This window comes from Polyergus mexicanus, unplaced genomic scaffold, assembly GCF_030449975.1.
Source record: "Polyergus mexicanus isolate NDT 795.1 unplaced genomic scaffold, iyPolMexi1.0 SCAF_2, whole genome shotgun sequence".
Classification (NCBI taxonomy): domain Eukaryota; kingdom Metazoa; phylum Arthropoda; class Insecta; order Hymenoptera; family Formicidae; genus Polyergus; species Polyergus mexicanus.
In genome coordinates this window covers 1398395-1426101 of record NW_027223322.1, presented here as the reverse complement: position 1 = coordinate 1426101, position 27707 = coordinate 1398395, and the positions used below count along the sequence as shown (strand labels likewise).

Below are 27707 nucleotides of genomic sequence, written 5' to 3'. Positions count from 1 at the left end.
CATAACGCTTTGCGTTTCTAAATTATCTTTATAGGCCAACTAGCATCATATACTGTGATTACTTTTTATTATAGAAGCTTCATCAAAAACGACGATTCTGCTTTTTTATTTTCCATTGAAAGTTTGTCTCTAATTTTGTCAAAGCAAATATTTCTATTATCGATATCCATCGTTACAGTCGCATAAGATGCCTCTAACTATATATACTATATTTTTCTCTCATTATATATATTATATAGAATATTAGAAATACTATTTAAATATATATATATAAGTTTTAAGCGTACGGTTCGGACTACGCTTCCATGTAGCGAAGCGTTTCTTCTAGATCTTTTCTCTCTTTCTCTCTCTTTACATATATATATATATATATATATATATATATATATATATATATATATATAATTATACTTATTTATTATGTATAATATTTTACTTTATATATAGTTTTAACGCTCTCATTAACATTTACTTCTTGCTTTCCAATAATTGGGTCACGACAATGCAAATTTAACTGACAAACCACAGACACTTACGAGACGCGACGATGTAGTGTAGACGATTGTAAGTACATACGATTAAATCTTTTGACAACCGGCAGGCTTATTTTATTTCGATATTTAAACGTAGAAGAAATAGGACCGATAGTGCAAACTTTATTATTAATTAAATTATTGATATGATATGGTGAATTTTGGTCGAATATAGAGTTTGTTATTTATAATTCTTAATTCGTTTAAAGGTCAGACTTAACTTTCTGTTATAATATATATATATATATATATATCGGAAGATATCTCATTGAAAGTGTAACAAACAAATTTTATTTTGCCAATTATTTTAATCATGCTCGACGTGTTAAAACGAGTGAAAGACATCTCACGCTCGATTTCTCTTTCCACGCATCATATACCGTTTTATTTAGCACATGAATTATACATTCGACAATACACAGCGATAACGACAATCAATTTTCGCGATTAGCATGCTCGCTCACGGAGATATTTTTAGATCTTTTCGATTAGTCTGCAAAAGCTATATAGGCATGGCGCACTTTGAATGCTCTTCCAGGCCACATTTGTCACAGACAATGACAGGCTTAGGCTCTTCTTGATATATAATATATCGTGATTTTTTCTCTTTCTCTCTTTCTCTCTCGCGAAGAAGCATAATTATATGAGAGAAATGTATGTATATACTGAATAAACCTGAGAGAAAATAGCTCTTTTCACCGAGGATGGAACGGATTTTCGATCAGCGTACTCGGAGAAATTGATAAGAATCATCTCTTCGAGACAATCTTTTAATCTTAAAATATTAGTTTGTACATTTAATTATTGATCTGTTAAGCGAAACGCGCGAGATCGGTCTCCGCCTTTGCTTCACAGCTTGGATCACGGTTCCCTTCGTTACAGCTTCGCTTCAGAGAGAGGAGTCTGCGTAAATATTTCAGCGCGATATTATTTTAAAAGTACGAAAAGTCTAAATCTCGGTGAGGCATCTCCAAAAATTAAGAAATATACAGTTGAATCTCGCGCATATAGTGTCAAGTATCGTGCAACGAACGGAAATGTGAGTGCATGTGCCTGGATCAGTTAATGCACGGATATACGAAGAGAATATTCATGATTATTTTTCCTTTTTACTTTTTTTCCTTCTTTTGCATCGACATTCCAGACGATATGTCACAAATCTCTCTTTAACGTTTATTAATATACCTATAAAAGTGCAGAAGAATAAGTTTTTTTGATAGAGATCATCGTCTTTTTTTTCTTTCCTTTTTTTCGAAAGGGATAGGACCCATTGTTTTTTTTTTTACCATTTTACATCCAATATCGCTACGTATTTCGTGATAGGTGTAATATTTGTCGTATACTATTCGACTATCCATCGTTACGACGATAGATTGTATTTCCCTCGAGAAAGCGAGGACGCGCGAATTACGTTGAGGGCGATTAAACAGCCCTCGACCGGATCTGATTAATGTAGCGTGTGCCACTCCGCGATCTGTTTCCTCGGGGACTGTGTCATTTGAAGCCAGTGCTCTCGTCCTTGGCTGTTACCGCTGTCCGTGCCTGTAACCGGACCGATGATGCAGGACCCGACGATAGCATTTCCGCTCATCAACTCGCTGCTCGAATCTAGCACGCATATCTTACACAGAGACGTGATTAATTAATATTGTTTTTCGTTCAATTTATATAATATCATTTGTGTAATTTTTAATCTTAAAAAAAAAAAAATTAGATACCTCTATGGCCGACGATATTAATGACGAGGCGGGTATGTTAAATGACATCGCTTCGTTCCAAACGGGATTTATCGTCGCTCTTCTAACAGCTGTTTTTTTCTTCTTCCTCACTCGCCTTTCGCCGCAAAGTAGGCTGACTTTCGCGAACGGATCCAATGTTTCCTTATCCTGTACGCCACGTTAATCAAAATATATATTGTTCAGACACACACACACACACACACACACGCGCGCGCGCGCGCGCACACACACACACACACACACACACACACATACACATACATACTTAAAGAAACATAGAAATCTTATTTATTGAATAATATTTCTATTTAACCGGAAATATATAAATAAAATGTAATAAATAGACTACTCTTTATTTTTCAGGTAAGGAGCGATGTGGGATAATTGGAGAGAGAGAAAAAAGCTCTTATTCTTATCGATGCGATATAGTGATAGCACACCGCCATATCCTACCTGCGGGGGAAACAGATTTCTTGCTTTCATTATGAGCACCGTAAGCCTCTCAGCGCTTGGTAAATAAGACAATGAAACCAAGACCTCTTGAATTTCTTCCGGTGGTTTGCGTTCTCTCGCTATTTCACCAAAAACCTCCACCGAGGAAGTAGAGGAAACGAGTTCGAGGCTATCCATCGCCACCCTCAGCGAACCCACCACGTCGTTTCTCGAGAAGCGATCGTAATCGAATACCTAATAATATTATGTTGTGCATATTATCAAACAGATTATCGTATTATTTTGACGATTATGCAATCGAATTGCGAACGCGCGTTCTCAATTCAATACTCTATGTTCTACGACGCAATATAATTGCCTGCAAAACTAGAGTCTTCTCCTGCAGCTCTTCGTAGCTGACGGGAAACTTGAAGTGCTGATCGAAAAATGGATTCGGATCGTTTCGGTGGATTTGCGTCTGTCTTTTCCTACTGTCTACTTCCGGGCTGAGGCTCAACTTCACGTAGGGATCGTTGAAGCCACCCTGATCGCTACCAGCGAGATCGTGCGCCTCGATCAAATGCACGTCCAAGTCCGATTTATCAAAGTCGTATCTCAAGCGCAAATGAAGCCTGCCCAATTGCTTGCCCGTCCTGCGAATATAGCGGTTTATATAGTAGATGTACACACATGTTTTTATCTCTAGCAATAATCGAATGTTTTTTGTCGCACAGCATGAGAGAGAGAGAGAGAGAGAGAGAGAGTAATTTAAGATTTATCTGCTTTTTATCAGAGTGAAGTTTTATGAAAGTTTTATTATGTACCTGCGAGCACTGAGAAAGACAGGACCGTCTCGTCTTTGATAGAGATCCGGTTGTAAAGAACCGAGCGGAGAAGCAGGTGGTATGGGACCACCATCGCTACTGTAGAAAAATAAGAAATAAGAGAAATACAATTTATAAGGAGATAAAAAAGATTCAATGAAAGCTAAAATACTCGAAAAAAATCCAAAAAGAATTTATACGACTTCTTGCTAATTAATATCTTATTATCAATCATGATTAACAGAAGTTTTGCTAATGTTATAAAAAATGCTTTCAAATAATTATTAAATTGATTAAATTAAGAAAGAATCTTATTTACGAGAAACGTATAATTTTTATTTTATAAAATATTATATATGATATATAATTAATATATAAATTTTTATCTCTCTGTTAAATTAGTCTATCTCAATTTTATTAAAGCTTTTTATGCGAGAATAATAGCTCATGTTTTTATAAAAATTTTGACATGATTGATTACATTTATGAGAATTTTATTATTACCTTATGGAAGCACGTGGCGGTGGGATGAGAAGGGGCGATAAACAACGACCAGTCTGTCTGGAAGTACTTTGAATGGCATTCATCGGTGAACATCCGCAAGTAGAACTTACGCCCGTTGCCACGGACGACAAAGAGGTCTGCGAAGGCGACGCATTTCCGCTATGTAGACTGCCCGAGTTACTGGCAGGACTTGCACAACGTGCATCCAAGGACGCCACCCGGGCTGGCGATGGAGACCTGTGGGAAATTACGCATCTATGTAAAAAAGAGCACAGAGAAATTGCAATGTCGCGTGAAAGATTGTACGCGTTTCCAGTATAGGAAAATTACGTATACAGAGGGATTAAATTTGTGCGAGAAAGAGAAATAAAAGAATCTTTAAAAACTATTCAAAAATCTGTAAATGAGAACAGTTGCAGAGGGTTGCTGTCATTTATTTAATAAACTTCGAATGAAACAATCAATACATATGCATATACGTATTCGTGATTTGAATAAATTTTTGGGACAATATTTTTTATTCATATTGTGATGGCCGCTCTATCAACAAAGTTTCATGCAAATTCGTTGAAAACCATGCAAGTTTAATAAAAAAGGAGGAAAATGCTATCTATTTTTTGTAACTTTAAAGAAAGTCTTTTCCCTCGCATTTTCTGATAAAGCTTTAAAAAATTTATTTTGTGCGCTCTCTCAATGTTTTTCTTATTCTGAATTCTACAGACAAAACGAATAAATATCATACTTTTCCTGCGCTAACCTCGAGTTTCTGCTAGGTGGATACGAGGAAGCGGCGTGCAGGGGATCGTGTCGAGCATGATGCCGTCCATCTGGACCGAAAGCTCTGATCTGAGGCGACGATCCGCGATGACTCGAAGAGCAGGGCGCACCCTCGACCGAGCTCTGCGAGCTGACGGATGAGTTTCTCGCCAACGTACGACCGCCACCGCCCGGATAGCTGCGACTTTGATGAGGTAAGCCTTTAGATAGAAAACGAATTACAATTAAGCAGGATGAAAAATTATCATAGTAATAACGGCCGGGAAATAGCTTTCGAAAGTCTTTCAATTATGCGCGACGATAATCTCGTAAATTCTTTCGTTCAGTGATAATGAACGACGTATCGAGAGAGTCTCTGAATGAATATTAGAAATACGGAATATTACATTTTGAAAATGGTTTAATGAATATAAAAGCAAATTTTACATGTGCTCGTTTGAGATGCAATTCTCAGAGATAATTAACATTTGTAGCCCGTAAATACCTTCTTGCAGGTTATTGTGTATGTATGTATTTAAATTGTAACATAACTTTAACTAGGATTTATAGGAACACAGTCCCCTATTAAGGGAATTTATGGTTACCCGATTCGGTCGTCGATGGTTGTACCGCATGTTGCTCCTTTGCAATGTTAAATTCCTGAAACAGAAAATTGAGATAATCAGAATTTGCTTTAATAACTTCCATGCGAAGCTCGCCGAGTTTATTCGATCCAAACGTGCTCATTAAATATTCGATAGATAGATTTTTAATTAATTATGCGCGCGCGCACATCTCGCTCTAATTTTGCATTGGATAATTTTTCGACAAGAAATTTCTGACATTTTTCTCGGATGAAAAATTCTGCTGGAATTTATATGCATAAAATATTTTCAGCGCAGTCAGAGAGAACGACTTGATCTCATATACCGAGAAAAATATATCACGCGAATATTCTTGATATTTTTATTTATTTATTTTTTACTTGATACGGTTTTGCTATATTTATGATACTGTAAGTGATATGAATCCATCATACAAGCAAATCGTGTGTACATACAACGTAATATTATTTAAAATGTTAAAATCTATATGTACATAGAAGAAAAATTAAATTGATAAAGAATGAGAAAATATATGAAAGAGGAACGATAGTTAATTGTATCATGAAAAATTAATTACAAAGGTTCATATTAATTACAATGTAGTTTCTCGAAATATTTTTATTTCGCGAAAGTATCTTTTAATTGTATATTTTTCAAATCAGAATCACGCGTGTGTTTCTGCTGTTATAATAGATACATTAAAATACTCGAAGCAATGCAGTTATCACAAAACAAAACTGAAAACTTTAATATGAATTTATATCTAGCCATTATTATATAGATTAATTAAATTCATGATTTGTAAGTTGAAAAATAACTTTCGTTACGAAAAATCGAGCTAATAGAGAGTTTCTTTTTTTTTTCCTTTATAATAATTTTTTTTCGTATGTCGCTGAAATATATTTTCAGTTTCTCGTTCGTATATATACGATCATAAATAATACGACCGCTGGCGTAGCGTGAATCTTATGTCGTCGGTAGTGATGTTTATTTCCAAGACTTGTATTTCATTGCTCAATACGTTACATATTAATTTACATTTCACCCACAATCTCTCTCCTATATTTTAACGTATATACAGAGTGTAAAAATATTAGACCGATAAATTTTGAAGGGAAATAGAGGATATAAATATTTTTCGTTAATGATATTTTTCTGTGCGACAAAAGAACGGTTTTTTTAGAAGATCGGATGGACAAGGACGACGACATTCAGTAAGAGCTCCGCGATTTGAAGAGCGAGTTTTGATACAAGTAGTAGAAAATACTTCCACTAGTGGTATTAAAATTAAACGTCAAAGAAAAAAATAGTATATTAACAAAAAACTTTTTATTTTAAAGTTCTCTGCTTCTCTTCAAAGTTTGTCGATCTAATTTTTTTACATCCTGTATACATCAATGTATATTCTCTTACATTGTCGCGGCATTAATTACCCCCTCCTCCCCTCCCCCCGCTGATTTCAACAAATTTCTGCATTCTTTATTTTTTTTTTATTTTTTTTACTTTAATACCACGACAGAAGATCATGCCAGTATTTTTTTCTATTGGCATCGCCAGAATTATATTACATTATCGTACTTTTAACGATTTAATCGCTACTTCGTGAACGTATGATTTCCCCAATCGTGTTGTGATTTCCCCGTTGGTGTCAGCGGAATTAAGGCTTTAATTAAAGACCGCTTGTTTTAGAAATTGAGCGTTTGCCTCGTGCAGCGTGAAAAAAGGGGGACTTTTTCTCGTAATAATCATCGTTGACTCTGTAAACTTTGAAAACGCTGGTTGGCTTTTAACTCGATTATAAGCATAGCGTTTGAATGGTGGTCCTACTTGAATCGGTGAAGCGAGAAATTTTTTAGAATTTTGATTACCAGGATTACCTACATAAATAAAGGGGATCTTATTCAACTAAAAATTTATTGGGGTGGAATACAAAATAATATTTTTTTTAAAAGTTGTAAACACGTGCCACAACTTTAATTAAGATTTATATTTGGATAAGGGATAAAATATTGGTAGAGTGTTTGATATATCAAGATAAAATTTCATTGGCTTTACATACACACAGTGATGGTGTCGGCTTATGCATATACTATTCAATTAACTGTATGTGTACTCTTTTGTTATATCTTCAATTTTATTATAATTTATAAAAATAATATTGACATCGCATATCTGACACATCTGTAAACATGATAAACAATCAGATTCGCAATCTTCCGAAAGAAACGCGATTTTTATTCGACCCGAACTTTTGGAACGCCGAAGATAATCGAGCGGTTTCGTTGAAGTTTTGAAGCGTCCTCCATAAGCCCTTGATAAGGACGAGCCTTTGAATCATGAAATCAAGGAGGGAGAGATGAAGGATAGAAAGGAGATAGAGAGAATGTGTGAGAGAGAGAGAGAGAGAGAGAGGGAAGCACTCAAAGATGCTAACTTCGTATTTCAATGTCGTGACGAGAGGGTAGGTGGTAGTTACGGGGTTGAGGTCGCTGGAAGCTACCTTTCACGGGTCGATACTTGGAACGGAGCGCGAACGGAATCCACGGTTCCGCCCACCGAGTCGAAACATCCATATTATCATCGTTTTTCTATGCGCATCGATATCGTCGCCTCGATCGCGATTTACGATCGTATTAACACGAATATTTACGTGCCTAACAATAAGTACGATATCGTATACGTAAGTATATTCCCTTTCTCCCTCCTTCCCTCCCTCCCTCTCCCCCCCCCTGCCCAATTAGTAAAATACCCTGTTTAAAATTTGACAGCTGTTTGCTGTCGGACGTTTCAGGTTTGTATGTCATATATATACTTGTGTGTCGTTGATAAACTTACGCACGTCTTTTCTTCTATAATGAAATGCACGCGCACGCACCGCACGCGCGAAAATTTTGTGCGATCCCTGGCAAATTAGGCACGTGCTTAACTTCGTACTTCCGAAAGGCCCGTAAATGATAGATATATACGTGAGCTATACACGTAAGATCGATACTACCAGCAATTGAGACTAGCAATACCTCTTAATAATTTTGGATTATATTTGAATTTTTTTTTTAAGATTTGATCTTTTATTGGTTGTTTTTTTTTTTTTTTTTTTTTATTACAAGTACTGCAAAGAATCTTGGAGAATATTTTTTACACACGAATAGATAGAGTTCCCAAGTATAGTTTAAATGCTCGCGTTTGCAGACTTCTTCTCTTTGTAGATAATACAATGATACCATTTCTTGTTGAACATTCAGATGGTTCCCGATATATCAGAATTATCAGAGAACTGATAAAGGATTAAAAATAACGTAAACGCGAGTGAATTAATTAAAATCGTCGTAATAACGAAATATTTTCGCGAATCAAAGCTATCAGATGACACGTGCGCGCACGCGGGAAAACGCGAAGCCACGAAAAAGAGAGAGAGAGAGAGAAAGAAAGAGGGGGGGGAGGGGGAAAGAAGGAGAGAGAGAGAGCAATATTAAAAATTTATATATGCATATAAAAATTTCTTCCTCTTTTTTCCGCGAAGAATTTCTTTTATTATGACACGACGGTGTCCGCGAGACCTTTAATGTTGCATCGCGGCGAAAAAAATTAACTTGCTTTGTCATGCAAATTCCGTTGGACGCAGCGTCGATCCGGGAACCGAGAGTTTTTCCGTAGCACTTTTCACTTTTCGAAGCGCCGTTCCGTATATAAGTCACGAATGGAATATTGGAGCGAAGGGATAGGAACTCTTGGGACAGCAAGCAAAATATATTCGCTTATCGTTGGAAACATGAACCATTATCGACCATGCATAACAAATATTGCCGGCAGATTCTAGTATAGTCATCCTCTCAGTAAGGAGATATCCTGGACATTAAAAATGCGCGAACAAAATGAACGACTACATCCGCGGAATGATATTATAAGAATACAAAAAGTTTGTTTAAATATCTCTTCTCTCTCTCTCTCTGTCTCTCTCTCATGCATATATTTTGAATTAATTACGAATAATTAAATTTATTAGTTATTGAATATCTGAGGATATAATACAAAAGTTAAAAAAATGTGCAATTTTCGCGATGTTTATAGTTTTTGTTAGTAATAGACTATCAGATATTTTATTTAAATATTGACCGTAAAAGTAAGTCAGCCTTTATAAATAACAAAATAAAATCCTATCAGAGAGAGATAGAGAGTTTTTATCCAAATTGAATATCGAAGCGAAAAACTATTTCATCATATTTTGATCATGACGATACGCACACACTACAATATAAAAAAAAAAAAAGAAAAAAAAATAACAGCAGTTTTCGCATTTTTAAGGTTTTTCGCTGAAATTGCAAAGCGTTATATTTATTAAATTACTGGACAAACGAAAAAATTGTATTTATTTATTTGTTACGCGTGAAAAAGAATCAAATAGTCGAAAAAACATGTGTACATATGCGGAGCAGAAAACGAATATTGATGAAAAGACGACAAAATATATGGTATACATGTATAAAAGATAATGTTAGACAAGAAATTCTGTGAAAGAGGATTTAACGATATTTTTAAATTCAAATTGATAAGGAAAAGAGATGCGCAATGTGCATGAACGAATAATGGATAAAAACGGATGTAAAATTCTTATAATTACGTTTGGATTGAAATGGAGAGCAATATTAAAAGTGTTATATAAATGTTAATCCTCTATCGGACAATAAGAATTTCATGGAAATCGCAAAATCGCCGATTTATTAAAGGAAATAATTTTAATGCGGGAGCACACGAGGGCATATAAACCTTCTTATGAAGCTTTACGTAATCCTTTTAGAAGAACAGCACATCTAGGAAAATAGTATTGTGTCGATGAATAGAAAGAGCTTGACATGTGCATTTATCAGATTATTCCCTCTCATTCTCTTCCGTGTTTTTGCAAAACATTTTAGCTATATCTTAATTTGCGAATTATAACGCGTAATTTGCATAATTACGTCGAGGAGTGTATTCGTTGTTTATCTGAAGCACCGAAAGCCTCGGTTCTATCAAGATCTATCCTTCGTTCCGATTTTGCTGCAATTACGAATAGTACAGACAGAGATGGAGTCTCTCTTCTGTTTCGCATTCTACGCATCAAGTTCGCGCGCGATTATTGTGGAATTTCTCAAAATGTATAAGATTGCGAGATGAAGTTATCTGAGACCCGATAACAAGGATAGAATTTCAACTTTGCGATCGTAGGGAAATTTAATCTTTCACTTTTTTTTTTCTCTAAGTAATTTTTTTTTTCTCTAACAAGAATTTGTATGATTGAAGCTAGTCTGCGAGAAAAATGATATTTTCAGAAAATGAATAATGTTATGGCATACAGTTTTCCAATCTTCCAATTCTCAATGCATTGCGTTATACTATTTAACTGCAGTAAAATAAGTTATTTACGAATACAAATGATTAGATGGATTAAATTAGGTTTAAACTAGTATTTTAGAAAATTAGTAAGAATATTCTTCGAGATTAAAGAAAAATTGATTCACGTTGTTGTTATATACTGTCATAAACTGAACTCGAGATTTTTTGACCGAATATAAAGTTTTAATTGCCGAAAATAATGACACGATACTTTCTTAATATAAGAAACTTCTACTGTAAGAAATACAATAGATTTAAAATTTTTTAGAGACCATATACGGATATATGTTTTAAGAAATTTATATAATATATTTTTTTATTATATTATATCTTTTTATATTATTTCTCACTATAATTGATTATATTTAATGATTAAGAAATAGTCCACGATTCTGAAAGCAATATTACGTAGCTTATTGTTAGACTCGACTTAATTAAATATCATATCTTGCGACACAGAGCATTTTGCGCGTTGCGCGATCTGTCGCGCGTATAGCAGATCGAACGCGTGTCAATCTATGACGGTATCTCGATCACGGATGGTCGTGTATCTGTCAGAGCTGTTCCAGTACCAATTTCACCACTCTTCGTTTCTTGTCATGTGGGAGGCATTGATCCGGAACGTGGTCCATAATGTCGTTCCAGCTGCTAAGTTTTAATTAACTACGCGCGCCTCCTTTTCGTATTCGTGTCGTTTTTTTGTTTATTTTTTTTCACTATTTGTCAAACTTTAATAAAGGGAATAGTATAAACTATGCATTCTCTACTACAGTTTCAATGCACGATAAGAATAATCGTCATCAGTCGAACGTCGTTACGTGCTTTTTTTTTTTAATTATACACTATCTCGTAATTAAAATTCCATAATTATATTATAAAATAATTTAGTTTTATCAATAATTTTTTTTTTTAAGTTTGTAGATAATAAATTATTTTTAACTTTCGTTTAGACATCAGTAAATTAAATCTGCTTTGGAAGAAATTGGACTCTCCTGCAAGTATGCTAGGAAAATTATCTGAAATAATTTAATAAAAAGTACCAATATGCATCGAATTTGGAATGAAAACAATACTCATTGACCGTACGTCATTAAATTAATAATGTTCTCAATGATCTTTTGTATGTCACGATTTCTCCCTCTCTCTCTCTCTCTCTCTCTCTCTCTCTCTCTCTTTCTTTTCTTATCACCAACTCTAGACAAATACACGATTAGTTTCTATTGTTTATCGAATAATGATATGTAACGACGGATGATGGCCCGGTGATTGATTTAATTTTCATTCAATTAATTGCCATAATGGCGCAATTATCCGATAGAATATCCTATATCCTATTAGCAATTAAACCGACGTGCTGAAAAGTCGGTGTAGATATTTATAGCCAGCCCCAAAACTTAATTCGCTTATAGTGATTCATTTGCACGAGCAAGGCTAACAAACTTACGTAACTCCGATCTTGTTTCAGAGAGAATAAGTTGATTTTATAATTTAAAAAAAAATCCCATGTTCATAGGACTTGAAAATATTTCAAATATTCTCAAAGTATCGTCAAAATTGCGTGCGCTCGCGTTTTTTTCGCATAAGTCAACGTGAAATCGTACGCTAACCAGAGAAGTGTTGATTGAAAGGTGAAGTGGAATCGTATAATTAGATTCATGAAAGAGATTAATCGCGCGTGTCGATATAACTCGCCGCGACACGCAAGGAAATGCCAAAAGTCGCACGCGTAACAAAGAGAAACGACCACGCTAGAATGCGCGCAACAAGTGTATCCAGTTCGCTGAGATATGAAACTGCATAATACTCTTGCATACATGTCTAAAGTGTCTTTCAGCGAATAATCCATAATACTTTTCCATTAGATTTATTCTCTGGACAAATCTCTAAAAAAATTCCATAGAAAACAGCCTGATCGTTTAGATAGATATTCTTTTAGACTTTTTAGATTTTGGCATTGTTTGAAATTGGTCAAAGTAATTTTCTCTCGGAATGTTTTGAATTAAAAATAACAAATATTTCACATTCAGATACGAATATATCGGACAAATATGAAATGAAAAATATGAAATACATAAAAAGCTATCCTAGAACAAAATATAATTTAAAATACGGAATACAAAATACAGTATTTTGTATTTTAAGTTAGCATTATGTCATTATGTCACGTATTTGACATTTCGCTTACACGGTTATCTGGGATCTAATCACCGTACCTCCGAACTGGTCGAAGTCGTACTGTCGGCACTATCGGTATTAGCGACGGAAGATAGGTGCGGCCTCGCGCCCCTTTGGGCCCATCTACCCCTGATTATCGCCACTCCTGTCACTGCGCCGATTTTAGTGGCCGCGCTCGACGTGTTGCTAGACATGCCTCTGTCCCCGGATGTCGCAGCGCCTCCGCTTCCGCTTCCGCCGCCGCATAGCTCCAGAACATCGCCCAGGACCTCCGACAATTTGTCCGGCACTTTGACGAACGCGTGCAAAACAACCGTCCCGAGTTCGAGTTAGGCCGCGACGAGGGTCCGCGTGCGATTTTTTTTTTCACAGTTTGTCACCGTATTTGCGCTCTCGCGGGGATCTTGGTCGGGATGGTGGAGAATTAGCGGAAAGAAATCGCAATCGCTATTCGCCACCTCTGCATCTATAAGTAAGCAGAAAACTTTTGCTCCTTGAGCAATAAACGTTGCTCGGACGTCCGACGCGAATCACTCGCCTTCTTGTAACGATTACTTCGACAATCAATTGCACGACTCTCGAGCGAATGTAAAGAGTTTATGTCCATGTAGTTGAAAAGTGGCACGGTTCCTTCCTTGAAATTTCGCATAAGTCGCGTTTAATAATTAATAGCGGTAAGCTTTAGCGAGAATTTATTATTATAATATAATAGAAAGATTTCTAACTTTCAAAAACTTTATTAAGAGGCTTTTATTATATACAGAGTCTCAAAATTAAATGTCAAAACTTTGGGAGCGTGTGGAGAATTGATAAACTAAGAAGAAAAGTCCTTTAGAGATTTTTTTTTTTTCGTTTTTTCTTCGTTTTGAAGAAAATCGCGAGAAATGAAACGAAAAATTTTCTTCAATAAAATTTAAAAGAACATCAAAATTATTGTCGAAAAGTTTTATGAAATAAAAATTGTAGAGCACAGAATTGAGAAAAGAAAGTGAATTGAAATACTCCTGAGGTAAAATTAGAGAATTACAAATAAATACGCGACAACGCGAAATTTTTTGTCTCTAATCTAATTTTACGTTAGAAGCATTTTAACTCACTCTCTTTTCTCAATTCTATGCTCTACAATTTTTATTTCATAGTACTTTTCGATAAATCTAATAATTTTAGTGCTATTTAAAATTTTTTGATAAAAATTTTTTTTATTTCTTTTTTTGCGATTTTCTTCAAAACGAAGTAAAAACGAGTGAATATCTAAAGGACTTTTTTTTTTTTTAATTTATTGAGCCTAATGTAATTATAATAATATAATTACATTATTTATTTAATATTGTAATAGTTTATTATAGTAATGTAAATATTTATAATAGTTTACAAATTGCCGTGGATTTTCGGATAGACAATTTGACGAAAGTAAAGAAGTATGTGTGGAGAGGGATGAATTGAATATCTGAATAAATAATTATTATCTTCGAGTTTAATATAATTTCAATTGTATTAGTATTTAAATATTTTCGTCTCGTGCGCAATGGGCGATATTGGCGCGATATAGTACCTTTTATCATTACATGAATATAACTGTCAATAAAACCTGCGTTATTAATTACGTATCGTTTGAAGTAAACGCGCATTTGCCTAGGCCGTAATTCGCTTTCGCTTTAAATCAATCAATCGTACCGCGAAATCGGTCAGCGGTCGATTAGTTATCTCATACCGTTCTACTTAATCTGCGATTCGAATCTATATTAAAAAAAAAAAAAATCTCGTTTTCTTGCTATTTACACATAACGAGTCATTTAGTTAATAAATTCGAAAATATATACAAACAATGTAATGCACAATGCGTGCGTTAAAACTCTTGGTACATTAAAACTCCATGCAATATAAAATCGAACGATGTGTATTGTATTGAAACTAGATAAATATTTAAATTGATTAAAGTTAAATGAGACCAACTCGGAGCTCGGGAACGTTGAAATTCAATTTTCCAAAATTATTTCAATTGTTTAACATATATCAACAAATATTATCGTTGTTGCGATTATTCAAAGAAAAATTAATTTGATTATTATTGCTGGAATATAACTGCTAGATTTCGAAGGAACGAATATTAATTTTTTAACTTATTTTTTACATATACGATATAGGTGTAGTTTAAATATAATGTGAGAGAATATATAATTTGACGATGGGGGACGATGATGAATAGCGGGTACGTCTTAAATTTTTGTATGTAAAAAATTTCACGTCACGTCATTTCTGAGACCCGCTGACACCTAATACAATAAATACACTTGGACCTTGTTATATCTTTTTTCTCTTTTTTTTTCAAACGCCATTATGGATTTTAATTGTCATTGGAATTATCTCGCGCTATCTTGATTTTTTTATAATGATACGCATGTGTCACGAAAATCATTATAAGACATTATAAGACCAAACACGGTGGATCGCGTTTCAATAAATACCGCGAAGGAAGAGAAGGAATAGGCAGTGCCGATTCGAGTATTCCACCTAGAATCGATATTTATTTTGTGATTGACGTGTCTACCTAAATTCTCGTCAAAATTACGTTATCTGCCACGGTCCCTCAAGGACTATAGCGATCCCCTCCTCGCGATTGTGACATTGCGCGCTTTGCCCTACTTTCTCTGTAAAAATTACAAATTACCTATTTAAACGCAATGAAATTTCGTAGCTTGAATCCTCGCAGTCGCCGCCCTCCGTTAATCATGCATAAAGCTCAAACACAGCGGGGTTTCTGATTTCATTATGATTCAGCGGTTATGCGCGACCGCGGCTCATTACTCTAATTGTAGTCCGATCCGATTAATTTTACATCAAGGCTACCTATTCTCTTGCCTCTCTCTCTCTCTCTCTCGAAGAGGAGACGAGCGTCTGAACCGTCACAGGTTACGACTACTTAAACATTATGCTGACCCGATTCGTCATCGGTCGTCCGAGTAGTAACATCGAGAGCGCGTTTAGTTTCGCGTGCGGGGGATAGCGAGGGAGGAAGAATTCTCATTACGCGATGATAATTAATTGCACCCTCGTTTGATATACTACCGATTCAACGTGCTCGATTGATCTCACGATCTGGCAGCAGAATTAATTTTGCCCTCACCACCTTACTCGCGCTCACCACCGATATACGAAAGTGTCGTCAACTTTCGTGGTCTCGTTCGCGGTGACGTCGATTACGGGCGACGCGGAACACCGAACGCGTATCCACCGGGTAACACCGTACCGTGATACTGGGCCAACCCGACTGACTTCGTATACGCAAAGCCAGGGCTCGTCGTGCACCACCAGAAAACGGCGATTCGCCGCCGAGGGTAGCTGACGGCTCGAGGTGGTGGGCGGTCGGTTCCGCCACCGAGGGGAAATAGAGAGAGAGAGAGAGAGAGAGAGAGAGAGAGAGAGACCCTGGTGGATAGCGGAAGAGAAGATGGATATCGGCTACGAGGGAGAAAGAGAGATAGAAAAGGGTGCGTGCGCCGCAACAGGTTACACTTTAGGGACACGAGCGATTTCGGAACGAGGGTGGGGGATGGGGGAAAGTTCTACTTTCATTTCAAAGTGCTATTTATTATTTATATAGATGTATCGGTGTAAATTACGTAATTAAGAGCGTTGAATATGAAATCAATTATTATCTATGTCAGAATGCGGAGATGACGAGCGATGTACGCGAGTCATGTATGCGTAATTTGAAAACAGAGATTCGATTCTACGATTGTATTCCCTGAAGTATACGATAGATAAGATTACTTATTGTTTCAATTGTATATAGTTGCGCTATATATTTAAAATCCTTTCTATTTTATATCGTTTCTAATACTAAGTAAGAAATAGCGAGACACGCAACATGTTTGCGTGCAAACTTTGTTCCCAAGGTTTTGCAAGGAGATTAACATTTAGCATAAACGTTTAATGAAGGAGAATTTAACATAAGGGAGGATTTAGGAAGGGGAGTTAGAGGAAGTTGTACTAATTTCGGATTCTCGTTTAGGAATTTAGAGTTCCTCGCTTTCAACAATTAAGTGTTTCTGTTATTAAATGTCTAATCAAGTTTCGCTGAAATTTAGCTGAATTAGCGAAAGGCTATCGTGGTTCAATTTTCTAAGGCGCTTCAATATTAATCATCGCAACTCTATTCGTGTCCAGATATTAATTGGATCGCATTGAACTCGTAATTCTGTAACAGTTCGCGTCTAGACATGATTAATCAGGACAGGATTACGTTGAACTTATTTTATCCGGAAGAGGATTAAAATAAGCGACGCTTTTTAATTCAAGGAGATTTCCGAAACTTCTCACACATGTTACAATATATAGATCGCACATCCGTTCTTCAACTGTAGAATCCTTCTGTCCGTATAGTATAGGAATTCTCCGTTATACCGAGGACAGTCTACATTCTACATTATAGATCGATACAATAAAACTTTAAAGGTGTGCATGCTTTGCCCTCTCATTTTCTCTTTCGCTTTCTTCGTCTCTCTCTTCATCGATATATTTTTCAACCTCTCCGCGATCACGATGATGGGTATAAGTAAGCAAGCATGCAAACTACGTTATTGCGATGGTAGAGAGACGAGCTGTTTTTCTTGAATTACTTGTCTCGTGAAGGTAATGACATTTGAATTTATATTACTGTTTTGTTGATTTAAATAACATCGCGCGAATGGAAGAATATTTATTCGATATTTATTCAGAGTGCTTCTGACGTCTTTTATAAAAATTCGTTCGTTAATAAAATATTGTTATATTATAACTGCGCGATAGACAACAATTTTTATTTAAAATACTTTCTTAAAAAAATTAGGTTATTTAATAATGATAATATTTAAATTTAAGAATATTCTCTAAGAGAAAGAGAGAGAGAGAGAGAGAGAGAGAGAGAGAGAGAGAGAGAGAGAGAGAGAGAGAGAGAGAGAGAGAGAGTCTCGGAGGAGCTAAGCAATCTCGCATCTTCGGGATAACGTTGGACTATAGATACATTAACCTAATTACTATATGCTTTCAATGCACTTTGCACAAAATAGGAGTTCACAATTTTGCAAATTGACTTGAACGAAAAGTTAGAAAATCGAATGTTTTATGTATAAGAAAAATGAATCGACAGGATTTAGTACGACAATGTCTCACTGACCTTTTTCAGGAATTCAAGGAAATTAATCTATTGTAGTTTGATTTTTCCGTAACTTTAAAGTTAATATTCTTTAAATTTTCAAAATATACGAGAGATTATATATATATATATTGTTATATGAAAAAAATACAAGAAATCTTTTAATTGCATATTAAATTTGCATTTACTAAGAATCAAGCAAACTTTCTTATATCATCATTCGTTATTATTTATGTAAGTTATGTAATCAACTTGACAAATATATTTAGCAGAGACAGGAAGCGCAGATATATAAAAAAGATAAATTTGATCACTTTCAACGCTAACGTTTTTAATTATATATTGCTTATGTATCATTCGTCTGACGTCAGAATTACGGCAGAATCTTGAAGAAAAAATTATAAATAACGTATTGGTATAACAAGAGAGTGAGATATCAAAGATCAAGATGTAAATATATATATATATATATATACAGGATGGGGCATTTATATTGAGACACCTAAATATCTAAAAAAATAAAGCAAGATAGAAAGAAATGTTCCAGACAAAAATTGTTCGGTTCTAAGGGGGTCATAAGATGGTGCCCCATTAGTTTGATCTTGGGTGGAGGCGCTTCGGAGATTTCAATGTCAATCTTGTTTTATTTTCTTTACACCAATTGATGTCTCTCATTTTTTGAGCTTAAAATATTAAGGTAACATTATTGCAAAATAAATAATTTTATAAGATATTTCATAGTTTATGTAAAATTATGTCGAAGTAAAGTAATAAAATAATGTATAAAATATCTCGTAAACTATTAAACTTCATCATACCTCTATAATTTTTTTATGTAGAATATTGCAAGGAATCGATTTATGTAAAAAAATTGGGATGTTTCCATTTAAAAAAAAACAAGATTGATATTGAAATCTCTGAAGCGCCTATATATATATATATATATATATAAAATATCCTCTAACAGTAAAATCCATTCGTCATCGTGACATTGCAAGTGTGATATCTCTCGCAAAATAGGATATCGCGCTTATAGACGCTGTATCGATCGAAATTCTAGATTCAATGTTCCGGTTTCGTGCAAAAGGGCTCTTCACGGTTATGCATGTACGCGGAAACATGATAAACGGTTAAATAACCAACTCATTAATCCTATTTTCATTTCTCTGTTTATAACATCGTTCTTGTTTACGATAAAAATTATTTCGCTTCGTAAACCTCAGCGTAAATATATATAAACGATGTATAATTTTTTTTACATTTGTTTGTAATCACGCCCGAGCGTTTATTCCTGCAGCTTGAACTTTGAACAATAGATCGGACAGAGAAATTTTTTTTTCCAAAAAAAAAAAACGTAAAAAGGAAAATATAGGTCATATCAATCAAACTCGACTGTTGGATTGATCTGTTTATGACGTATCCATTTCCGTATATAAGAAGATTATCTCCTCGCATGCGACGTATACTCAACAAACACAAGTGTACGAGAAGCTTAAAATAAAACTTCATGTATTGGGAATATATTAAGCACTTCCTGCAATAAATATATAGCAAAGTTTGTTGGATTAATAAGCGATGGGGGATATGTAATTGATTTTTCTATACATTACGCTTTTATCAATGTTCTAGAATCGTTAAAGTTATTAAACGTTTAACATTTTGATTTTGAAAAAATGTAATGCTATATTTTTATAATTTAAAAATAAAATAGACGAGAATATATACTTGCCTCGATATAATTTAATTAAAGTACAGAAAGGATTTCGTCATTATGGGACATTGATTACTGTTTCGTACTTAATTTGCCAAAGAGAATTTATGAGTATTAACAAAATAATCTATGCTATTGTTATCCAATAAACAGAAATATTAATTAATATTAATAGCGTGAATATTAGAAATTTTATCGATACACTTTAATGACGTACGATCTCTCGACAATTGTATCGGAGATATCGACGATCACAGTGTTCCTTGGATATGTGAAATGATTATTTTGCCGACATAAGGCAGTGAATAAAATTTATCTTGTCGCGATCACGGATAGCATAGCAAAATTCTGCAAAGAATCAAGCGTAGCAGAATTTTGTAATATCTTACCGGCTTTCGGCTAACAGAAACGCTTTACCGACCTGTTCATATTCTACCGGCGACGTTCATAAATACCGACGACGAGTTACTGGGCAAGAGAGAGCATCATTTCTTGCAAGGCAATATTTATATTAAAAAAAATACATTTTTTAACTAATTAAAGAATATCTTAAGGTTACAAAATAGTACATACATTAATTTATTAAAAATCTGCGGATTAAAGATATGTAATTAACGAAAACGAAAAGAGGGGTAGGAAATCGAAGACTAATAATATGAAGAAGTTATTGATCTTTAAGAAGGAAAAATGTTGCGTAATTGAGTGTAAATAATTAATCCATTGGTACTCAAAGCGAGATTTTTGTTAGAAGAATTTCGCGTAATTTTCTATTATTTTTCTTTTCCACTCTTAAAAGTTTGTTTACAGTCGCTCTCCTCGTAATAAAATACGACAATACGCGTCTTGCGAAATTTAGATGAGTTTTCCACTAAAAGAGTTTTTAATAGATGAAAGGAGAGAAAGAGAGAGACTATTACGGATGACCAACCATGTGACTAATCAATGCCGAATCGATTACTAGATACTAACCACGGTCTGAACAGCGTAGTAACTCTTTTGCGGCTTCCGCCAGCAATCGAGCACGTGCGATGCCGTTGCTGCGTGACAGTGATGGTGATGATAAGGCTGATGCTCGTCGTTGCCATTTCTGATGCCTGGCGGATCCGGCCAGCGATCCAGATTGCTCCAATTCCATTTTCCTTTCCGCTTCATGGTGTAATAACGATAAACTACGATTGTCATTGCCACCACTAGGGCTAATCCTGTGCCCGCGGCCGCACCGAATATCGCGGACGAAACCATTATTCTTTTGGCGTCTCGTATCCTCACTTCAACACTCGTTGCTTGATCTGTAAAAGAAATGATTGAACGTTTTGCATTATGTCATTCGGAAACCTGGATCAAGAGTTAACGCGCGTATAAATGATGCGGTGCAGATGTTTAAAGGATGATTCCTCATGCTTTAAAATTCTTTAGGACTGTATTGATTAATACGTTCTTATATTTATATAAGATTATCTCAAGTACAGTCTTAATATGTTACATGGTCATTTCATTGAATGAATGGAATCTTAAGACTATCCAAGATCTATCACACTTAAAATAATCTTAAATATAAAAGCAGATTTGAAATAAATATAGGTCTTGGAAGCCTTTTTAGATTTTTCTTGAATTCCTGTGTTGTTTCTGGGAAACGAACGTATGTGAATGCAATAAGGAATTTTGATTTTGTATTGCAATATGTATCGTAAAAAAAAAAAAAAGTATAATCTGATATACAAAAACCTGTTATATTCTGAAATATCATATAAAATTAACTAATTGATTTTCGATATTATACCAACATTATCATTACAATTGATAGTACGTTAAAAGATCGACGTAGATGAAGACAGGCAATTTTTATTGGAGTAAATCGTGCGGCGAACACAGGCTAAATTGAACTCGCGGTTTCTAATGAGAAATTATCGATAATCGTGAGCTGCGAATGAAATCGATGTCAATAATCGACGAGCTCGTTGTTGCTTTAATTCTAAATTGAAAGGGCGGAAACAGGAAAGATCGTAGCGAATGAATCCTACTCAACACCAGAGTCACGATCGCATAAATTTATATTCTTGGATACGAGACTGCCTTAACCGAGACGACCAGTTACGATTGCAATGTCATGTTCTTCGTCATCATCAAACATTTCGCGCGATTCGTTCAATTAATGCGGGTGAATAATGAATTTTTCTGTGCACTTCGACCCGTCTATTCACTCGCTTGTAATTCCCGGTTTCTTTGTATTTACCGAAGTTTTACGCTTCAGTAATTCCGTAGTAATAAATTGCGTGAACCAGTTTTACTTTACGAAAAATACAAAAATACTTTCTTTAACGTTATTTAATATGACATGATATGAATTTAATAAAGCATTCAACAAAAGATTAAAAGTTAAATTTATATGTATGCGCATTTGTTGTTTAATATTTATTTAAATTATATTCTATAGATTTCGCGCATATAATTTTTTCCATAAAATTTTCATTAAATTATTACTTTAACAAAGGTATATGTAATATATCAAGCCGTGATGTCGATAAAATATTCGTCAAATACATTTTAATATTTCTTCCAGATGTTGTTTCCGAAGAAACTTGCGAGGTTAAACTGACTCAAGTCAATTGTCATTGTATTATATTTTGAATATAGTATGAATATAGTATATATTATTCCATTTAAATTTAATATAACTTATTCCATTTAATATTAAGTTCGCGCGATGAATATTCCTAATTTTCGAGTTGCCTTTGAAAATATAATAGTTTCCCATAGGACAGATGTTCCTGAGGGGAATTTTCCGTGACGCTAAATGCGTTCTAGACGGAATATTTGTGATGAGCAAACTTGCAAACGATTGATATTTGGGTTTGCTTCAGGGTATTGCAAGTGTATTTATTACACGGGGAGGGGGGAGGCATAAACATTAGTGTGTACATAATATTTATACAACCAGTCTCACGGAGTCTCATTGTTACGATGTGTGCCTTATGGATGTAATTACGGATTCAATTATGTATTTTACCTGGAGATTTACATATCACGCAAAGTTATTAGTAAAATTTGTAATCGTAGAAGCGTGAGAATGTAATTGGATCAGCTATACCGATCGAATGCTCGCAAAATCCAATTAATAACGCGATTAGAGATTGTCTCAGAATTTCTAATGGATCATCTCGCTTCATAACAATACAGAATAAATAGAAAATATACGCGTAATCTATATTTAATATATATATGGTTACTTTATAAAAATTTTTTATATTATAAATTTTATATTATAATATTGTGAAACTTGTAGAGCGACATATGATTGCTGTTCTTGGAATTTCTTTGAACAAATTACGCTGCTTTGTGTATGTTTTGTACGAGAGCGATATATATTGAGAGAAGGAGCAATTTTCTCTCGTAGTATAATTTGCTTAACAATTAAAATGTAATTTAACACAGACTTTTAGCAAGTCACAGAATTCTTTCTCAAAATATAGTTCTAAATCTATTATGAATACGTAAGTTTGTGCGTTAGTAAAAAGAATTTTTCGTCGTTAAATATAATTCGAGAGAGAAACCGATTCCATGCATAAAATATCAATAGCTTTAAATAATAATTCTTTCATCGAAATATTTGCTCGATATTCTCACGGCGGCATATCTCTTCTCGGGTTTACATAGATTTTGTACAGCCTTGGCAACGGGCGCGTAGGCGTGACTAGCACATCGTAGACTGCTTGAATAATAATGAGTAAGCTTCTGAGCTTCTGAGTAAACAACTATATAGCGAGTACCGGTTGCCTGATGCCGGCAAGCGCAAATTGCGATTGTCTCGGATTATTCGGTGACAAGAGTGAAAATAGAATGCAGCCTGGCCGACTCTGGAAATTTAAATTCTAAAACAATTTCTTTTTGCTATCTAAATTACTCTCGTGAGAGAACTATACGGTTGTCGATCAAAAATTGGTTTACGCGAGAAAGCAATTAACAAGGAGAACGTAGAGATACAAATCTCTTTTACATGCAAATAAAAAATGACAAGTTCCCCCATCAATTAATAATTCAAAGTTGTTTGACTAAACACGTTACAAATGTCTGAATTTTAATTACAGAAAAATGTAATTATAATCATGAAAATATTAAAACAAAAATTATAAAGAATTATTAAATACACAGACGACACAATAAAACATTCTCATGAAACGGTTGAGAATGGAGTGAGCAAAAAACTTGAGATTAAAAAAAGTTGTAATGAATTTTTAATGCTAATTAATTATTAATGCCGAAAGACAAATTGCTATGGAATTACGAAAGCGATTAATATTTCATATTAATATTTTATATTAATCGCTTAACATTAAAAGTAACAACGGTATAATATGTCAAAGTATTGGACGGCTATTAATCTAATTATCGATTATCGATCGTCGTTATATACTACGTCGAGAGAGAAAAGAAAATATCATAATACATAAGAATATCAGAGAATGCACGATATCATAACGTAAAGAATATATAAATGCGCTCAATTACATCCAATTGATTAAATAAAGAAATTAGTTAATATAAAATCTTACATTGCTTTTTTGACACATCGGCGATATTATCGTTTAAATTTGACGATTTTTATATTTATTTTACGCTTTTGAATATTTCATATTCTGTTAAAAGGAAAATTGTTCGAATTATATTACAACGTGAAATTTTTTACTTATTTTAATAGATAGAGAGTGAAAAGTCAAGTTATTTATTATAATTACGGGAAAATTTGCAGACGGTAATTAATCCTATTAACATAATTATTCGTCGTCGGATCCTATTCCAGCCTTTTGGATTAAATCATGTCATTAGGGTTCTCAAGCAGATTAACATGATGATTATACTTAATAACTGAGAGACCCAGAGAGATGGAGCTTCGTTAAAAGATCGCAAAGAAATCAATTATTTTAACTCGGCGTTCAGATCAATTTATAATTATTTAAATATATTAAGAGGAATTGGGCAAAACAGCTATGTCAAAAGTGAATAAATCTAATATTACATTCCGGAATTCACAAATTTGATTTTTCTACAGTACTATTAATCTTTTCGAATGTAAAGTTATTAATTACTTCGTGAGTAAAGATTTGACTTGTAGATTCAAAATTTCCATTTTTATGAATTTTTGTATCGTATAAAATCATATACAATCATTATACAATCGTATGCAATCATTAGCTTAAATATTTTTTTTACTGAAAATATGGAAGTTGTAACATATATATATTATTATTCTTAGAAAGAAATTTATTAAAAAATTATTAGCGAGACAGAAAATAACAAGGGTACGTGTCTTGAAGTTATAATCTCATAAATAGAATTTTATCGCGCAATGTGAGATGCCCGTATTGTATGCGCGTGTTTCATATTATACAATGGCATCATGCCTCAATGCTATAATGCGTGTATTCGGTGTATGACAATGCATCTCCGGATATTCCCAGGCTAAAAACTTCAACAATAAGATGAGGGAACAATAACAAAGAAAATTAGTTTTAATATATCCGATTGTATTGTCATATTGATTCTGCAAATATTCATTAACCGTAACGTCAGGTATATCTGCAAAAAATATTGTACAAGAATTTATATCTATACCATTCTCTCTACCTTTCTACTTGCAAATGTTCATTTTTCTGTCTGTTTAATTCCGGCTATGTCACCGTCAATGGAGACAGATATGGTAAGAAGAAAATTAATTCTTTCTAATTTATTCTTGACTGTTAGTGTTTTTCATCGGACAATGCAATTTATTGATCTATCTCTTTGCATCTCTTGTTCTCACAGACTTATAAAAAAATTCTCTGCATAAAATATTACAAGTTTTTTAAATTTAATTTATAATTTTTTTCTCTTTAAACATAAAAAAAATGTTATTTTTTATATACACGATTAAAAAACTTCTCGATTTTTCAGATCTTTGCATTCGTACAATTAATTTTATAAATTGTCCAATTTGCGATTTTGTAACAAACCACATATTGTTTACAAATTATACAGAAATTGAAAATACGATGTCTTGGGAAACAGATTATCTTTTTACTTTTCTGTTTAGTGAAAAGGATAAACGACTTGTATAGCTGACAGACATTTCGCAATTTATCATTGTAACAAATTCTGATGTTTTCTGTTTATGATTCTCTTGCGAAATCTGGCAAATGAATACTTTCCATGTAAATTTTTTTATGCAAGATATAGGGTTATAACTTTTTTATGATGATAATAATATTGCCATGATGCTAATTTATCATTTCATCGTTGTTAACAATGAATTGTTCAATAGAAATATAATTTTAGGGGAGATTTAAATGTAAATTTTATATAAATGCATTATGATATTATTGAATGCATTTTGATTAATGCATTAAATTTTTCGCACAAAAAATTTTTTATTTCATTATAAAGTATAAGAAATAAAATAATATTATCGCGATTTTTTAATGAATATTGATCATTCCTAATAATATTAAAATAATTATATGTTTAGCCGTATAATTTCAGAAATATAAATTAATGTAATATTAATATTATATAAATGTTGCATTTGAACAAGTCTGACCTATAGGCCGGATCACACAGTTCCAAAGAAACAATTTTTCTTATAGTTGTAAATATGATCCGCTTGATTTCACATCTTTAGCAAATGATCGTTTACACTGAACATTTCATAAACGGATGACGTTATATATAGCCGCAAAAACTTTCACGATAAGATCGTGTTATCGAAATCTCATATCTTCTAATTGTCTGTCCTTTGAATAAATTGACAACGATCGATTACACCGATTTAACTACATTATCAGCTTGTATGGGTATTGTATTGTTTAAAATAATGAGAAATTATGATATTTATATATTTCTTTCTTTATAAAATGATAAAGTATAATTTTTTAAATAATTTAAATTTATAAAATATATATAAGTATAATTTTAAAAAAACCATGCTACTAGTCATATCAAATTAAATAAAAAATATATTTTTTTGTAATCTACTATGTAAGTAAAATTATTTAGTATTTTTATTACATTATATATAGAGTTATAAAAAAAAATGTTACATTATATTATTAAGTAGGAGAAAATAAAATTTAATTAAAAATTAAAGAGAAAATGTTATAAAATAAAAAATGTTTTATTAAAATAATATATAAATACGGAAATTTAATAATATCATAATAATATTTCCTTACTTTTATATGAATGTGAAAGCCAGTAGCAAGAGATAATTCATAGGCAAATTCGTCAAAGACGATAAGTGGAAGATCCTGTCGTAGTCAGACGGACTTTCAGTAGAGGCGGCCAATAAAGTCCGCCCGTTCAGTAGATATATCAGCATACGGTCCCCGCCCAACTGGTAACGCAATCGGATTACAACGTAATCCGATTATTTATCTTTTGCAAGATTCAACACTATTTACGAAATATCGATTCTAGTCCTCACTGTCTCTGATATAACGTTGGTTCGTCCTGAACGCGATCAAAGCGATTGTTCGGTCGTTAACTGTGGTGAACGCATAAGAAGAGTCATGTATAAGAAATGTAACCGTTAAAATCAGTAAAATTGTTCGATGTTATATTCGTTTTTGTAATCGCTAATAAACTCACGTATGATGCTGTTGCTGGTTTCACGGCGCGTCAACGACTGAATTTCTCTCTAGCATGGTATCAGATACGCTCTTGGGGAGATAAAGGGTGGGGGAGAGAAAAAGAGGGAGATAGAGCGTGAGATATATATATATGTCGGAGTGCAAGGAAAGAAAGAGACAGCATAGAAAGGGGAGAGGGTAACAAGTGGAGAGGGGTAAAGTAGACAAAAAAATAGAGACTATACAAAGACAAAGAGTTGAGGTACAGATAGCCGAGGTTGACACAGAAGGACCAGATAAAGTGAAAAGACAACAGAGGGAATATA

The 27707-nt window shown here is 33.7% G+C and overlaps 2 protein-coding genes across 15 annotated transcripts in view; one reads left to right on the top strand and one right to left on the bottom strand.

The window, feature by feature from the left end:
* LOC138943016 (uncharacterized) overlaps nucleotides 1-27707 on the top strand; it is a 129817-nt gene that overhangs the window by 67945 nt on the left and 34165 nt on the right. Inside the window, exon 1 of one of the 2 annotated variants that reach the window (XM_070313551.1) lies at nucleotides 4719-5003. The exons of the other annotated variant lie outside the window; for it this stretch is intronic. The gene's annotated coding sequence lies outside the window, so the exon portion shown is untranslated. Of the gene's footprint in view, nucleotides 1-4718; nucleotides 5004-27707 lie in introns of those variants that run through there. 2 annotated transcript variants of the gene reach the window in all.
* Nucleotides 782-27430, bottom strand: Sytbeta (Synaptotagmin beta). 13 transcript variants are annotated; one of them, XM_070313591.1, is made up of 11 exons: nucleotides 27401-27430; nucleotides 26986-27296; nucleotides 20753-21072; nucleotides 5394-5448; nucleotides 4775-5009; nucleotides 4033-4269; nucleotides 3529-3627; nucleotides 3084-3357; nucleotides 2726-2959; nucleotides 2252-2419; nucleotides 782-2154 (listed from the first exon to the last, which is right to left on the bottom strand). In XM_070313591.1, exons 3-11 carry the CDS (start codon nucleotides 21023-21025, stop codon nucleotides 1981-1983), a joined length of 1749 nt encoding a protein of 582 aa, XP_070169692.1. In that variant the 5' UTR covers nucleotides 21026-21072; nucleotides 26986-27296; nucleotides 27401-27430; the 3' UTR covers nucleotides 782-1980. The 13 variants fall into 13 exon arrangements, with proteins under 13 accessions (XP_070169692.1, XP_070169698.1, XP_070169705.1 ...); XM_070313597.1 differs by having other exon boundaries at nucleotides 3529-3624; XM_070313604.1 differs by having other exon boundaries at nucleotides 4790-5009.

What these genes read in the sequence shown, in the direction of transcription:
- Sytbeta (XM_070313591.1), bottom strand. Translation starts at nt 21,025, where the DNA reads ATGGTTTCGTCCGCGATATTCGGTGCGGCCGCGGGCACAGGATTAGCC. An exon ending in TCGAGGTTAGCGCAGGAAAA is followed by an intron (nt 4,270 to 4,774) that starts GTATGATATTTA and finishes AATTTCCCACAG; the next exon opens with GTCTCCATCGCCAGCCCGGG. An exon ending in CCGCCACGTGCTTCCATAAG is followed by an intron (nt 3,628 to 4,032) that starts GTAATAATAAAA and finishes ATTTTTCTACAG; the next exon opens with TAGCGATGGTGGTCCCATAC.